Source organism: Lepisosteus oculatus, chromosome 2 (genome assembly GCF_040954835.1).
Source record: "Lepisosteus oculatus isolate fLepOcu1 chromosome 2, fLepOcu1.hap2, whole genome shotgun sequence".
Lineage (NCBI taxonomy): Eukaryota > Metazoa > Chordata > Actinopteri > Semionotiformes > Lepisosteidae > Lepisosteus > Lepisosteus oculatus.
Genome location: NC_090697.1, coordinates 69,561,954 through 69,577,931, shown reverse-complemented (window position 1 = coordinate 69,577,931; position 15,978 = coordinate 69,561,954). Strand labels below are relative to the sequence as shown.

The following is a 15,978-nucleotide window of genomic DNA, read 5'->3' as shown; positions in this document are numbered from 1 at the left end:
CTCCCTCATAACACTAACCTGTTCCTTCTGCTGGGATGTGTCCTTCTCAGATCTGTGTTCTGTGTAATAATAATAATTATAATTGCTTACACTTATATAGCGCTTTTCTGGACACTCCACTCAAAGCGCTTTACAGGTAATGGGGATTCCCCTCCACCACCACCAATGTGCAGCCCCCACCTGGATGATGCGACGGCAGCCATAGTGCGCCAGAACGCTCCCCACACGTCAGCTATCACTGGGGTGGGGAACAGAGTGATGAAGCCAGTTCAGAGATAGGGATTATTAGGAGACCATGATTGGTTAGGACCAAATGGAAATTTGGCCAGGACGCCGGGGTAGCACCCCTACTCTTTTCAAGAAATGCCCTGGTATTTTTAATGACCACAGAGAGTCAGGACCTCGGTTTTACGTCTCATCCGAAGGACGGCGCCTGTTTACAGTATAGTGTCCCCGTCACTATACTGGGGCATTAGGACCCACATGGACCGCAGGGTGAGCACCCCCTGCTGGCCCCACTAACACCTCTTCCAGCAGCAACCTTAGTTTTTTCCAGGAGGTCTCCTATCGAGGTATTGACCAGGTTCAGACCTGCTTAGCTTCAGTGGGTTGTCAGTTGTGAGCTGCAGAGTAATATGACTGCTGGCATATCAGAGTGTAGCAGAGTTATAGTCCTTCTCCCCATTTAGCTCAAACCTACAACAACACACAACTACTATACAACTATATTTGAAAACAAAGTCAAAACCGGGTTTGGTTTAATACAGAAGGAGTTAACAGTATAATAAACATGTTGTTTCAATGTTACCACGTTTCGAAGTTTTACGGTAATAAGATTAGCCAATCACCATCCGAGAATCCAAATACATTTCATTCGTGCAGCTAATTGGTCAGTTCAAAGGTAAATTCACCAATAATACAAGGGGGCGTGTTTACCCGGAAATTTGATTGTTAGACAAACGGATTATTTTGCTTCTGACTTGGTACAAGAAGAAGAAATTTCATCTGTAAAATTTTCTTTTTCATGCTAAAAAGGTATACTGTAGGGTACTGACTTTGAAAACGAAATAAGGTGCAGAAATGGACGGAGACGGCGACGGAGCTGTCCGTGTGCTATCAGCTCAAGGTATTCTTTTTATACATCCGTACATTTTCTTACCTTATTATTATTTATAACGTGGTTGTGGTATATTCATTACTCATACTACTTGTGATCTTGTATCGTGTTCAGAATGTGGTTGTGGATTGCTATGATGTTGTGAAATAACAGGTGAATCGCAATGAAATCGTCTTGAGAGAAGCCCCTAAGGTTGTCGTGTGGAACCAAGGGTCGTAAAGAACACGGATCAACAGCCGATATTTATTTTACATGACAAAATCACTAATGGAAACATTCATTGCCATTATAATACGTAATTCCCTCGACAGCCTTTCGATACCTTTATGGAGCTGCATGTTAGATGCGCATTTGCTCGCTGCAGTAATGATTTCCCTTCGCGCTGCCTTGACGTGGGCTGTCGCCCTGTTTCCAGTAATGAAACACTGAGAGCTAGCTGATACCCACACAAGGCCCATAGCAAGAACAACCATCACCAGGACGGTGCTTATTTAGAGTTTACAAAGTGAGATCACAGTGGCATCGTGTCCGCTCGTGCCAGCTTAATCCGGTCATCGTTTTGCACCAAAAAGCTCCTTCCTTCAAGTTTGGTTTTGGGGTGACATAAGCAAGCATTCAAAGGGTATAATCACTCCAAAGCACAATTTCTCACCCTTTTTTAGCACAGCGCTTACGGCTCGGAGAGTAAGAATCACCAGAGCTAGAAAAGAATATGACATTGGAAAACAAAATATATTTGTGTAGTATTATGACCACAAAACATCACACCTCATGGAAAATAATACAGTAAAACGTTGGCCACAATAAGAGAACAAGTGATAATAAACTATTTTACCCAGATTATCATGAAAATATCGGCAACATGCTGAGGAGAGGCAGTTCTGTATGAAATAGTCTATCAAAGCTGCACTGTACCCGGTGGTTTCGGTGGGCTGTGTGCCCTTCATGCTTTTTAGACATCGGTCACAAAGCAGGACATTATAATATTATAATGTAATTATAATATGGTAATACTTTCCTGCATCACCAACATGCTTGCTTAACAAATGCTGCAGAACAGCTCGTACAGAGCAAGAGTTCTGATCTTCTTGTCAAGAAGGTTGAACACGAGGAGGGCTGTAACAAGGGCAGCTCGTTAGCCCTAACTTTCTTGTTTGGCTGCCTTTAGGTAATTGACCCAGTTTCCAGCAGATGGAGCTGGGAAGGCTTTTCTGTTGTAATTTTGTGCAATACCTGAGTAAGTGAGTGGCACTGCACTTGTGTAGTATATCTTTGTAGTGCACTGAAAATGCGTTTGTGTGTTTGTGTATGTGACCTGCTTTTTTCTTGTGGTCCTCAGAGTCGCGGGAACAGAAGCTGAAGGAGTATTTGGCTGCAAAGGGGAAGCTGAAGCCTCCGAACCCGAAGTAAGAAGCTCTTGTCTGCCTTCTGGGCCCCGTTCGACAGTGCAGCTGGGTTTGTGTCTTCCAGTCTGACCCCCTGCGTGCCTGCCAGGCCATCGCCAGCCCTGTCCTGTCCACCAGCACTGTAAATGCATCTGTTACTGGCTCAGTTAAAGCAGGACTAATCAGGTCTGCTTTAATCAGTGTTTAAAGATGATGCTCTTGAGATCGGAGTTGCTCACTTAGTGTGGTGTGTCCTTGGTTTGAGATGAAACTCCTCAGCAGTCATGCAGACCCAGGTAAAGTAAGAAAGAGACGGCTGTCATGGCTACAATATTGGAAACGCAAACCTGACATCAGCTGCTTTTACACGTGTATATCTGGTGCAAACAAGATTGAATACAGATAACTGTAATTAACAGCCGAGCTCCTTCTCTGACTGGCCACTGACCTGAGGATTTACTGTGGTGTTTGTATTTGTTTGGGTGCATGTCGCATCTATTGTCAGTCCATCCTGGTGTGGTTAGAGGTGTGGGGGCGGGGTTGTGTCCAGGGCAACTGATGTCACACATTCTTTCCTTAGTGTTCGCTGTATTGAAGCTCTGATGCACTTACTTCTTTGGTTCTTCTCCTTGCCCAGACCCTACCTGAGGGACAATATGGTCAGACCCAAGCAGCCCGTTGACCCCAAAGCAGGGACAGTTCCAGTAAGTACATGAGCAGCCTTAGGCCATCAACGTCATCACCTGTAAATTTCATCCATCCATTTTCACTCTGCTTTTCCTGGTGAGGGTCGCGGTTCACCTCTAGATTCTAGCTGAAAATAGTTGTCTGCCAATAGAGGAAGAGCTTTCCATCATCTTCTGTACTTATTCTTCTTATTTTGTCCTGCACATGAGATATGCCCAGACGTTCTTTATAAAGATTGCCATATTGTAGCCTACCCGCATGGGACTTAGCTATTAAAGCAAGTTATTGGCAGCTGGTGGTGGCAGCAAGTACTCTTTAAAAGTCCCGGGCTACAGCCACATCCCAGCAAGAGGGGTAATGATTGAATCTGGGTCTTGTATAAAAAGGACCGTAGTTCCTTTAATGCATGGCAGAATGGGTGTAATGGCTAATTCCTTCTGTGGATATTTGAAAGTTTAATAGTGGTCATGGTGATGTTTTTCAGATGAGGTATAACAGATATAATGACACATGGGTTTCATTTTCTCATGCAACCTGCTTTTATTTTCTTATGTACGTTTTAGGCCCGGAAGCAAAAAGAGAACCAGCCTCCACCATTTAGACCCAAAGGCACAGAGAATAAGCCGCCGTCCACAGCTGCAGGAACCAGAGCCCCCACTAAGCCCGTCCCTTACCCAGACAAGACAGCACAGAAGAAATCCGCTTGCAACAATACCATTGCTAAGACTGCCAGGCCTGTCAAGACCAATGCAACACAGAGCACCACTCGCAGTAAGCCTGGCCTGGATAGTGCTGCACCAAAGACCTCCCAGTGCAAATCTATGACTCGGGCACCTATACCCAAGACCGCTCTTAATAAACCCAACATTCAAAGTGCAAAACCTGCGACTGTTCCAAAGAGCACTGTGCTCCACTCTGCTTCTGCTAAGGCATCTTCCAGAATGAGTGCCAGTCAAGCTCCAGTTCAGCTTGCCACCAATTCAGGTCCTGCTAAGGCAGCTCGTCGGGAACTCGCCCAGAGGAAGCCCCAGGTCCCTAGTGCCAGAGGGGCCCACAGCTCCCGGGTGGGCATCAGGATCTCGGCTCCAGGGGCCTCTCAGGGGCCTGCTAGCGTGCAGACTGGCAGCACGGGGGAGACCCAGCTGGAGGAGCTGCAGCGCCGGCACTCTGCATTGAAGAGAGCTCTGGGGCGGGCTGCGTCTGTAGGGGGCAGAGAGCCTGGGCTCTCTGGAGCGGGCAGCAGCGAAGCCCACAGCAAGGCTAAGGGCAGCAGTCCCCTAAAAACCCTTGCCGCGAGACGGGAGAAGCCGCGTGCTGTGCCGGCAGAAAGCCGGAGGAGCCAGAAAAGCAGTGGCGCCACCGAGGTACAGCAGCCAGGTGTGTGTGGAGCAGCTGTGGGTAATTCCTGGCGGACGGGGGCGAAGGCTGCAGGGGTGGGGCAGCAGGGCATCAGGGGTGGGGCAGCAGCTCCTGGGAGGCGCCACACGTTCGTGGTAAGAGAGCCTGTAGGCAGAGGGCAGCTCCCACACCGCTGTGCTAGCAGCTTCTCGAGCAGGAACACTGCGCCCGCCCAGGTGCCCACCAAGTCTGCCCAACAGGGCCAGGACCCAGGGCCCAAAAGACAGGAGCCAGCAAGAAACGCCACCATCAGAGCTGGCACCAGCCGAACCGCTGCGGAACAGGGCTCGACGAAGTTAACCAAGGCGCAGGAGGAAAGGATGTGAGTGTCGCTTCACAGCTTCTTGGCACCTTTTTCTTTTATAGTTTGCGTTTGCTTTTAGAAATTCTGGAGGGCTCTGTGTGTAAGCTTCATGTATATAGACAGGGAGTCGGAGATCGGGAGGGGATGATTTTTATTGAGCAATGTGTGTAGTCTGCAGAATGAAATGGCCACTGCCAGAACAGAACATATGATCTGAATGCTGGCCTATAATAGAACCTCTTTTTACTTTTGTAAGCAAACAAATCAGGCCATAAAGGGTTGAACACTCCCCCCCCCCCCCCATCAATAATTGCTAAAGTGCAGGCTGTTGGGTTTGCACAGCTCTTTGGTGACAAGCCTGTGGATTCTGTGCTGAGAACGGCAGACATTGATTTCCTTTGTGGTGTTAATGCACAAACCGAAGCACAGCTAACAGCTGGTTGGTTCTCTAATCATTTAAACCGACGCTCAAGGACCAGCCAGCAGCTGATTGTGCAGTTTAAGTTGCATGTGACCTCACTAAATGAGAAATTTGATGTGCACAGTTCACAAGCCTGAAGTATTGGATGCTGCCAGGCAGGATGCATTCAGGTCCGGTGACTCGGTGCTACCAAACCACTAGCGGGCAGGGTCCACCTCCATCTCCGCCTGCGTTTCCTCTCCCGTCCTCCCAGGCGGAGGCTGCAGGAGTGGCGCGAGGCCAAGGGCATCGCGTACAAGAGGCCGCCCATGCCGACGCCGCGGAGGTCGGTGAAGAAGCCGGCTGCTTCCCGGCAGTCCTTCTGGAGCGCCATGGAGGAGGAGGACCGCCTGGGGAGGCTGGCCGCGGAGCGCATCGACGACTGCCTGAGGCTGCTCCGGGAGGTGAGGCCGGCACCGCGGACGCCTGTTCCCAGCAGCCTTAAGCGACGTAAAAGGAAGTGACTTTAATCCCCCCTTTTAAAAAGGAAAGGGTTTCCCGTAGCTGCGTAGTCATGATTTGAACATTCCCCTGTTGCAACACTGGAAATTATTTATTCAGTGGACACTGAAAATTACACTTCTGTTGCTTTTATGTTCTGGGAAAGTTAGAATGGCCTTTGAGGTCTGGCAAGAGCCAAGTATTGAACGGCGCAGCAGCCCAAAAACTGCACTGAATCCTTAAAGTTTGTCACGGTTTTAACCCAGCACAGTGAACACGCATGCATTGGCCAGTAATTCAGTTTATTTATGCTAAGGGACCACTCTGACAAAGGACAGCAATGGAGACTGAAACACAATATCTAGTGCAACTCGGCAAATAACTGCCATTATTCATCACCCGGAACAATGTAAACAACATTTCTAGCTTGAAAAAGTTATTTGATAGAAGCCACAAACTTGGATTTAAATACACAGTTCCATTTTTTCAGCTGTAGGTTTCCAGATTTTTTTCAGGCTCTCGTTGACTGTTTTAAGCCTAGGTAAGGTAACGCCTCTTAAAGAGTTTTGTAGGCCCTGAAAAGGCAGAATGTACATGCTGCAGCCACCAGAGGGAGCCAGTGATATGTTCTTCTCCTTAGTGAAAATGGTAGAAACCTCAGGTGTTGCTCACGTTTTTCATTGAGTACCTTTGTAGCACATTTACAGTCACTTTAGTTACATAATACCAACATACAATGTTAATGACTCAATCAAGTAAACTACAAATGTGAGGAGGGCGTCATATAAATGTGTACATACTGGTAACAGTAAGAGATTGTCTGCAGATATGCATTGATTCAGTAGGTCTGTAAAAACGCAGAGACAAAATTCTTACTGTTAATTTGAAACGAAAACTAAGTTGTTAGACCAGATTTGCTTGCTTTCATTAATAGTCTCTTTCCGTTGGTAGTTGGTAACATTGAGGGTGTTTAATATATTTTGTTTCCTTGCACGGGATTGTATGTCTAATTTTGTGCTTATTGCTGCATTGACACCAGTTTATCAGCTCCAGACCTTACCAGTCCTCAATGTGGCCTTTGCTGTTAATACAGGGTTGTCATAAAACCCTGTTCGCTATCAGACAGGATGGAAATTTAAAACTGCCCGTGGACTGAAAAGAATTAATGCGTGAATCGTGACACTTTGCCGACATAGCGTGTGGTAAACTGAGATTACAGATCCACTGTTCGCCGTTTCTGGGTGTTGATCAAACCAGTGGAATAACTGATCACTAAAACTAGTTTCAGACATTTCTACAGGTTTTATAATCTCCTAATAACATAAAAAGTCACGTTATCCTATTATTAACTGCAAGAAAACCAGCAGCACAACATCATGAATCTACATTGGTTCATATTTGTAATCGGTAAAAACAGCCATGAGCTCTTTCCCCTTCAGAACATAGAATAATGAATAATTAAGTCCCAGTCTTCACTATAGCAAAAATGGAACTCTTCCTTTGCAGTTTCAGTTTAAGGGTGGTTTTAAAACCCGGTCCTGCCTGAAAGCGTCTGTGGGTGAAAACGGGGTTCTGCGGTAACCTGGCTCTTGTAGCACCTCGCCCCGATTGGGAGGGCTCCAGGCTGCGATCCCGCCACTCTCTCGTCCTCTCCCGTGCGCTGCTGAACCAGAGGCTGTGTCTGTGTGTCCGTCTCTCTCAGGGCCGTGAGTCCCGGGAGGTCCTGGCGGTGCTGTCCCAGGTGCCCTCGGTGGAGAAGTTCGCCATGTACTGGGTCTGCCGGGCCCGGCTCATGGAGCGCGACGGCGACTGTGAGGTGCTGGCGCTCTTCGAGGAGGCGGTGCGGGTGGTGCAGGAGGTGAGGCGGGGGGGGAGAGACTCCGGCACCTCTCCTCTGTAGCGAAGAGGGGCTGTAAGACGGAGGACTTGAGCTCCGATTCAAACAAACTTCCCAGCAGTCCTGTTTGCCAGCGGCTGTATCACCCGGCAGCTCACGGCTGGCAGCCCACTGAAGCTCAGCAGGAGTGATCCTGGTCCGTACCTGGATGGGAGACCTCCTGGGAAAACTAAGACTGCTGCTGGAAGAGGGGCCAGTAGGGGGCGCTCACCCTGTCATCTGTGTTGGTTCTAATGCCCCAGTATAGTGGGGGACACTATACTGTAAAAAAGGCGGTGTCCTTCGGATGAGGTGTAAAACAGAGGTCCTGACTCTCTGTGGTCATTTTAAAATCCCAGGGCGTTTCTCGAAAAGAGTAGGGGTGTTACCCTGGCGTCCTGGCCAAATTTCCCCCCTGACTTTACCAATCATGGCCTCCTAATCCCATCTCTGAGCTGGCCTCATCACTCTGCTCTCCTCCCCACCGATACCAGGTGTGGTACATTTTGGCTGCCGTCGCATCATCCAGGTGGATGCTGCACATTGGTGGTGGAGGGGAGTCCCCTTTACCTGTGAAGCGCTTTGAGTGGAGTGTCCAGAGCAATAATAACATTATTATTAGTAGTAGTGTTTGTGCAGCTGTGCAGAGATCCACTTTATAAGAAAGACCGCTGGAATATTCTTCCCCGTGTACTGTCTTCTCCCATAACGACACAGTGGGCAAGCGCCAGTGTTTCTAGGAGTGTAGAAAATAACAGTTAGACAGGAGGCTAAAAAGAGATGCTGAACTTCTCCATTCAGCAATGCGTTCACATCTTGAATGAATAAACTGCTCATAATTAGAACCGAACCACAAAGCTGAAATTGTGATAGCATTAGTGTTTTAAACATGTAGCCATTCAGTCACTTCCTGGAAGAATCTTTCTTACGTGCCACTGCATAAGCAGTGGCACGTACAACGTGTGTGTTGTGGGAATTTCAAGTAAGTAAGATCAGCTCTTATGTAGATATTTTTCTTGGAACTAAAGTAGTTGCAAAATGTTCTGATCACATAGTAGATATGTGTGCACAAGCTAAAAAAACTCGTAACTTCTCATAGAAGGACCCTGAAGACATATTCTCATTGAATTGTTTCCAACAGCGGTAATTGCTTTCTTACTTATGTCCTCTCCCTCTCCCTAGAGAGGGCATGTGTGATTTCTGCAGTGCAATAGGTCATTGATGGAGGCTCTACGGCCGAAACATTGTGTTTTCTTTCTTCTCTTTTCAGCATGGAATAAAACCTATTACTTGTTCCTTTGCAGCCTACGCATGCTGACGCAGCTACCCACCTGAATCATAATAATAATAATAAACTTTATTTTATATAGCACCTTTTAAAGGTGGCTTCTCAAAGCGCTTTACAGGATGACAATAACAATAAATAAGAAGACTACAACAATAAATAAGAAGAATACACAAGATAAGACACAATTACAATTACAGCAATACAACAATAATAATAGAGGAGACCGTGGAAGGTGGTACTAAGAAGAGCAGAGGGGTGAAGAATGGAACCAGTTAAGTAAAGGCTTTTCTGAAGAAGAAGGTTTTGAGTCTGGATTTGAAGGAGTTTAGAGAAGTTGACTCTCGGATATCCTTGGGCAAGGAGTTCCAGAGTTTGGGGGCATAGCAGGAGAAGGCCCTGTCGCCCATACAATGTAGACGGGCTTGGGGCACAGTAAGGAGAGCAGAATTTGAAGAGCGGAGGTTGCGAGGTGGGGAGTAGGGCGATAATAGTTCAGACAGGTATTGAGGTGCCAAGCCATGTAGAGCCTTAAAGGTGAGCATGAGGATTTTAAAGTCTACGCGGAATTTGACCGGAAGCCAGTGCAAGGACTCCAGGATAGGAGTAATGTGAACACTTGCACTAGACCTGGTCAGGATTCTGGCTGCTGAATTTTGGACATACTGCAGTTTGTTCAGAGAAGATTTAGATACCCCAGCGAGTAGAGCATTGCAGTAGTCAATTTGAGAGAATACAAATATGTTGATCAGCTTTTCAACCACAGTTTATGATAGCATAGGGCTTAGTCTTGCGATATTTCTAAGGTGAAAAAAATATGTTTTGACAGTATGCTGTACATGTGGGTACATGTACAGCATACTGTTGGTTATGTTATAGTTAACTGTTGGTTAATTGATGGTTATGTTTTTTTTATTCATTTCAAAAAGGGGGAAGAGCTGAAATTGCTGAATCACTAAATTGAACTTGCAATTAAATATTGTAGGGGGGGGGGGGATGCAGACTATGATGCCTACAACAATCCTGCGTTTTAATGTATTAATTCCCAGTTGATTGAAGCATGTTCCCCAAGTGCATATGACCCAATCAGATTTCGTTTTTTAATTAATTGCTGATGACCTGAACCAGTGATGTTGCTTGCTCGGGTACAAGCTGAGACAATTGGCCGTGGTGTGGCAGGATTGAGTCTGGTCTGTGCCGCTAGTCTACTGGAACTGGGGCTCCTGGCATTGTGGTGAACGGCTAACAGAGCATTTCTAGCATCTGTTGGCCTTTAGTAGGCTGTGTTTGATAACACTGGTGACAAAAAAAAAAGAGGTCCTTCGGCCCCGTTATCCCATTAGAGAGTTCGTATCTAATAGATCCCAGGATAAAATCCAGCTGTTTCTTGAGGGGAACCAGGATCGAGGTCAAACGGAACCCCTTGGGCTGTGAGAGTCTGGAACAAGCCATGCCTTCCTGATGCAGTCACTAAGACTTGCTTGAGACAGGATGTGTAATGCAACACATGGCCCGTGAGAGCATCAATGGCCTTGGCTTCTAGGAAACGTGGAAATGACACAAGTTGCTGCGCATGGGTCCTGTATGTAGATCAAAACAGTGCGAGCACATGCTGTCCTTCCTGTCCTAGTGCTCGGCACTGAGAGCAGAGACCTGAAGTTCCCTTCTTTAAGAAACATTAGCTCAAGTGTCCTGTCATTGCTAAACGGACATGGGTTTCCCATTAGGGTCATTGTCTTTATTCACCTGTTCATGAAATGGGTTTTGCTACAAATTGGAACACAGTTCAATACATTTGGCAAAATCATACTTTATAATTTTGGAAAATGTACAAACTATAATGACAGCCTGTGCTTCCTCATGTTCCAACTCCGAGCCCTGCGCCATGAGTCTTAAAAACCCAGTTAGTTTAATAAAAGGAGGTTGTGAATATTCTTATCCATGTAATTTATCCCAGTCCGGTTTTGTGCCAAAGAGCAGACAGTGAAGATATTTCGCAATAACTATAACTTTTAGTTAGGGAGCCTCTGGAGATGAAACCAAACCCAACTAAAAGCTTGACTTCTGTCCTGTCTAAACAGCTGAAGAAATGCTCTGGCTGCTCTGTGGCTAGATACGCTGTTAAAGATTTTAGATGACCACCACCACAGCCCAGCTGTGTTCTTTCTGGATGCTGATGTATTCATTCTGTAGGCTGTTACTGGGGGAAGAACACTGCAGTTTGGAACAGCTGGAAGTTTTGAACTTCCAGCACCAGAGGAAACAACCTGATGTTTAGCAACTTTATCGGAAAACATAAAATGCCTCAGGGTTTGTAAACAGAGTAGCTTACACAAGAAAATGATTGTTCCTCCAAGATCACAACGCACAGCAATGTCAGACACACCTGAAGAAGGCTCCACGGCCGAAACGTTGTTTTTTTTCTCTCTTTTTTTTCAGCGTGGAATAAACCTATTACTTGTTCCTTTGCAGTCTACGCATGCTGACGCAGCTACCCACCTGAACTACTACTGTCAGAAATATTCTGTTTAACTCTTTCCATCTTTCTTAAGATGTCTAATAGACTGAAAATCATCCCTACTCCACAGTGCAGTAGATTCTCGGCATTGTGATTTTGATCGCTTGTATTTTGATGGCCTAGTGGTTTGTGGTTAAGTGTTGTTGTTGTTGTTGTTTTTTGTAGCCCATTGAAGAACTTCGGACCATAGTCTTTGAGATCCTGAAGAAGAAGAAAACCATAAGTAAGTTGTTGTCCTGTTAGCTAGGAGCTGAAGTGCTCTTTAATGTGTACAGTGCCAGAAGAGACAGTTGTCCCCGTATAGTCTGTACAGTGAAACCTGAGAATGTTCTTGAGAATCGTTTTGGTTTCTTTGCTTTTTTTGTGCTTTCTGTTCTATCAATTGTTTGATTCCCCTAATAAAAGTCTGTGTATGATAACAGTCAACAGATAAGTTTAAAAAATAAGCAGATGAAAAACACATTGTGTTGAAAATATCATTTTAAACTGATTAGTTTGGGTTTTTATATTTCTGGAAACTTATCCAGTTTTATAACTGGAAGCATTTACATGTCCGTGGCACAACTGACCAATTCTTGTCTGTGGACACAGCATGGAATTCAGAATTCGGATCCAAAGCAGTATTGGCTCAGGCCTTCACATTCTTTCCAAAAGCCTTTCCAGATGAAAAGCATTTCCATGACTTCCCAACAAGATGATAAAAACCCCTAAGCGAGTTCTGTCTGGTTCAGTAAGTGTGTGTATTGCCATAATTATTGAAGCAGAGAAAGCAAGAGGGCACGCAGGCTGTGCAATGGTTTGTGCTTATGTGTTAAAATCTCAGAGGGCCTTGCTGCTATTACTCCTGTACTAGCTCTCAGTCACTGTCACATATTGAGGTATTTTTGCTCGTGTGTAAATTCCTCCAGAACTCTGGCCATGAATTACTGTTCATTTTGCTGTTATATAATGTCCCTAGGTACAACTTAAAAGGCAACTCTGGTTTAAAATGGAAATTAACATGAAGTATATTATCACTTTATTGGCCGTATACAGTTTCTTGTATCAGGAATCTGTCTTTTGGAGTACCCCAACTTGCTTTCCATGAGAGACACAGACGGGGAGAGAAGCTTGGGGTCGGAACACAGGGTCAGCCATTTATACGGCGCCCCTGGAGCAGTTGGGGTTAAGGGCCATATTATGATGCATTTCAAATACATTATGGTGTCATCTATTAGTTATATTAAGTCTTTGATCTTTGTTTTACATTGGATTTGTATTTTACAGTCTTCCAGCTTCAGCCTCCTTCACTGGCACTAAACATCCAACAGAAATAATACAGATAAATTATATCTGAAGCAATAACGTTTTGCATTAAAACTCCAGTCATCAAAGAACATAGTGCTGCTCCTGCAAGATTACACTGGAGGAGGCCCAAGCACATTCCTCTTGTTCTGTTGCTCCCATTCTCTGAAATTCCCTTTTGTGTCCACATTACTCCCTACCGTTCTTTCAAGTCTAGGTTATGGATCTGTGTTTTCAATTCCCATTCTCTCTTGAAAATTGTGTTAATGTTCAGGGTTAGGGCCTGACTGCTTATGGTATTTGTCTATTGTTGGTGACAGCCGAGACAGACAAGGAGGGGGACCAGAGTGAAAGCAACATTCCTGGGGTGCCAAGAAATGACCCCGTAACCCCCAAAATTGTTGGAGCGAAGATCCGAGGGGCCAAAAATGGTTCATCTGTCGTCAAGTACAAGATCACGGCCACACCAGGGTGAGTCTCATCAAAAACCAGCTTTTATTTCTGTTTTTTTTTTCCCCAATCATTCTTTCAAGCTTTTTCTTTCTTTAAAGAAAGGCTTGTGGGTTCTTTGCTCTTGTCAGGTCTTGCTTGAGGTTTAAGTTGGGTCCTGTGAGGCTGGAGATGGCTGGTTTGAATCTGTGCTTTGCTGTTAGCCAGGGTTTCCTCCTGGCTTCTGTGGCATGCTGGGTAATGGCATACCTGAGCTGTTGTCAGTGGGGGCTCCATTGGTGTCCATCGCCCACGGAGATCAGCTGTGTGCTGTGAGCTCGCAGTGTGTAATGAAGCAGATGGCCTGGTGCTGTAGGGTTAGGGTCTGTGTTGGCATCTGTCCTGCGATGGCATGAGGGTTTTCAGTGCAAGTTGATCACGTAGGACAGGGTGTCATGAGAAGCTACTGATCTTGAGTTAAGGAAACGTGAATGAGTGGATGCAGTACAAGGGAAAGCCGTGCCCCTGGCGGGGTGAGAGCCGTGCCCCTGGCGGGGTGAGAGCCGTGCCCCTGGCGGGGTGAGAGCCGTGCGGTCGTGGGGGTGAGAGCCGTGCCCCTGGCGGGGTGAGAGCCGTGCGGTCGGGGGTGAGAGCCGTGCCCCTCGCAGGGTGAGCTGTGCTGTCGGGGGGGTGAGAGTCGTGCCCCTGGCGGGGTGAGCTGTGCTGTCGGGGGGGTGAGAGTCGTGCGGTCGTGGGGGTGAGAGTCGTGCCCCTGGCGGGGTGAGAGTCGTGCCCCTGGCAGGGTGAGCTGTGCGGTCGGGGGGGTGAGAGCCGTGCGCTCGGCGGGGGGGGGCGTGTGTTCAGGGTGAGAGCTGTGCTGTTTCCCGTGCTTGCAGGGGACGGCAGCAGCAGCAGCAGCGGGACCCGGTCCAGCTGGACGGCCAGGAGCTGCGGTTCTTCACGCCCGTGCGGCGTTCCCTGCGCATCGAGAGAGCCGCCCCCCGATACCCCGCCGCGCTGCAGGAGCACGATCCCTGCGTGGCCTCCCTGCAGGAGCTGCTGGCGGAGGAAGAGGGGTCCGGGCCGCCCCTGTACGTCTACCGCGAGAACGAGGCCCTGAATGACCAGATCCACATCGAGCTCCTTGAGTCTTAACAGGTGATCGTGGCCGTCTCTCAGACCGCCTGCAGTACACGACGGGGGGGCCAGATGTCGACAGCCACTCAGTCTTGCATACTTAATATTATAGGCTTTGTTCCATGCTGAAATGAGAAGAATAAAAACAAAGTTTCAGCCATGGAGCCTTCTTCAAAGAATTTCATAAAATAAATACTGCTGCAAAGACAGGGTCTCATTACAAACAGATGCTAGAATATAAACCATCTACCACTACTGAAAACAATAATAAATAACATTTGTAAGGGAAATTGTCCATAAATGTGACGGCAGTTTCTTCTCTTAAATAAATAAAGCCTGCATATAATTTATGGACAGCAGCTACATCACCTTACAGCTCACAACTGGAAACCCACTGAAGCTCAGCAGGTGTGAGCTTGACCAGTACCTGGGAAAGCTGAGGCTGCTGCTGGAAGAGGTGTTAGTGGGGCCAGTAGGGGGTGCTCACCCCATGGTCTGTGTGGGTCCTAATACCCCAGTATAGTGATGGGGACACTATACTGTAAACAGGTGCCGTCCTTACGATGACGCATAAAACCGAGGTCCTGACTTTCTGTGGTCATTAAAAATCCCAGGGCGTTTCTCGAAAAAGAATAGGGGTGTTACCCTGGTGTCCTGGACAAATTTCCTCCTGGTCTTCTACCCATCATGGCCTCCTAACAATCCCGATCTCTGAACTGGCTTCATCACTCTGCTCTCCTCCCCACTGAGAGCTGGTGTGTGTGAGCAGACTGGTGCACTATGGCTGCCGTCGCATCATCCAGGTGGTGGTGGTGGAGGGGAGTCCCCATTACCCATGAAGCTCTTTGAGTGGAGGGTCCAGAAAAGAGCTAGGAAAGTTTCAGGAATTAAATAGAATGTGTCCCTTGTAGAGAAAACCGGTTCAGGGACGCCAAATAATGTAAGAAAAGTGGCTCTCTGAAGGCACCAGTTCTGTAGGGTTTGGGCATTTACTGAGACAATTATTAATTGTAGCAGTAAATCACAAAGTTGATTCTTTTGATGGCTTTAGAATCCAACCATGCGACATAACTCAAACAACGCGCACACACAGGTACTAATACACGAGGATACATTTATTAATACATAGAATATGCATATAAACCTAACAGATCTTATCGAGAGGGTTATCAGAATACAAAAGATATATATTCAATCAGTTACAAAGAGTTACACATCAAGAGGAAATACGTTCAGTATATCATTCATTAAGACCGTTTCGTAAAGTGAACTTGGTTACAACTTCTACATTAGATACTCAAACAAGTACATAACTCTTACGAATTAAATTGATATCAACTGGTTGGGATAACAATTGAATTCTCGAGCTGTAATGCATTGAAGTTGAATACTCATCCAATCTCTGGGGATTCAGATCTCCTGCGGGCACAAAGAAACAGTTGCAGGCTGTTGCTGTCCAATCCGCGCTCTCTGGCTCCGTGCCAGGCTGTGCTGTGAGGCTTGCGACGGTGCGCTGCTGATGCTCACTGTTGGCTTTAACTAGCAAAGTTTGTGCACAGGAGAAAAGATGACTGTGGGTCCCAGCAAGTCAGGAAGAGGACCAGTTCGTTATGATGAAGAGCTAGTTCTGAATAGTGATTCAGCTGTCCACAGTTCC

At 46.7% G+C, this 15,978-nt stretch overlaps 1 protein-coding gene across 1 annotated transcript in view; it reads left to right on the top strand.

Annotated features, from left to right (window-relative positions):
* The first annotated feature begins 925 nt into the window (after nt 1-925).
* ckap2l (cytoskeleton associated protein 2-like) overlaps nt 926-15,978 on the top strand; it is a 28,895-nt gene continuing 13,842 nt past the window's right edge. The window contains exons 1-9 of the mRNA XM_015340531.2: nt 926-1,126; nt 2,457-2,523; nt 3,140-3,206; nt 3,753-4,909; nt 5,566-5,755; nt 7,495-7,650; nt 11,637-11,694; nt 13,076-13,226; nt 14,081-14,342. Of these exons, the coding sequence (XP_015196017.2) occupies nt 1,081-1,126; nt 2,457-2,523; nt 3,140-3,206; nt 3,753-4,909; nt 5,566-5,755; nt 7,495-7,650; nt 11,637-11,694; nt 13,076-13,226; nt 14,081-14,339 (2,151 nt within the window). The 5' untranslated portion in view covers nt 926-1,080 and the 3' untranslated portion in view covers nt 14,340-14,342. The remainder of the gene's footprint in view (nt 1,127-2,456; nt 2,524-3,139; nt 3,207-3,752; nt 4,910-5,565; nt 5,756-7,494; nt 7,651-11,636; nt 11,695-13,075; nt 13,227-14,080; nt 14,343-15,978) is intronic.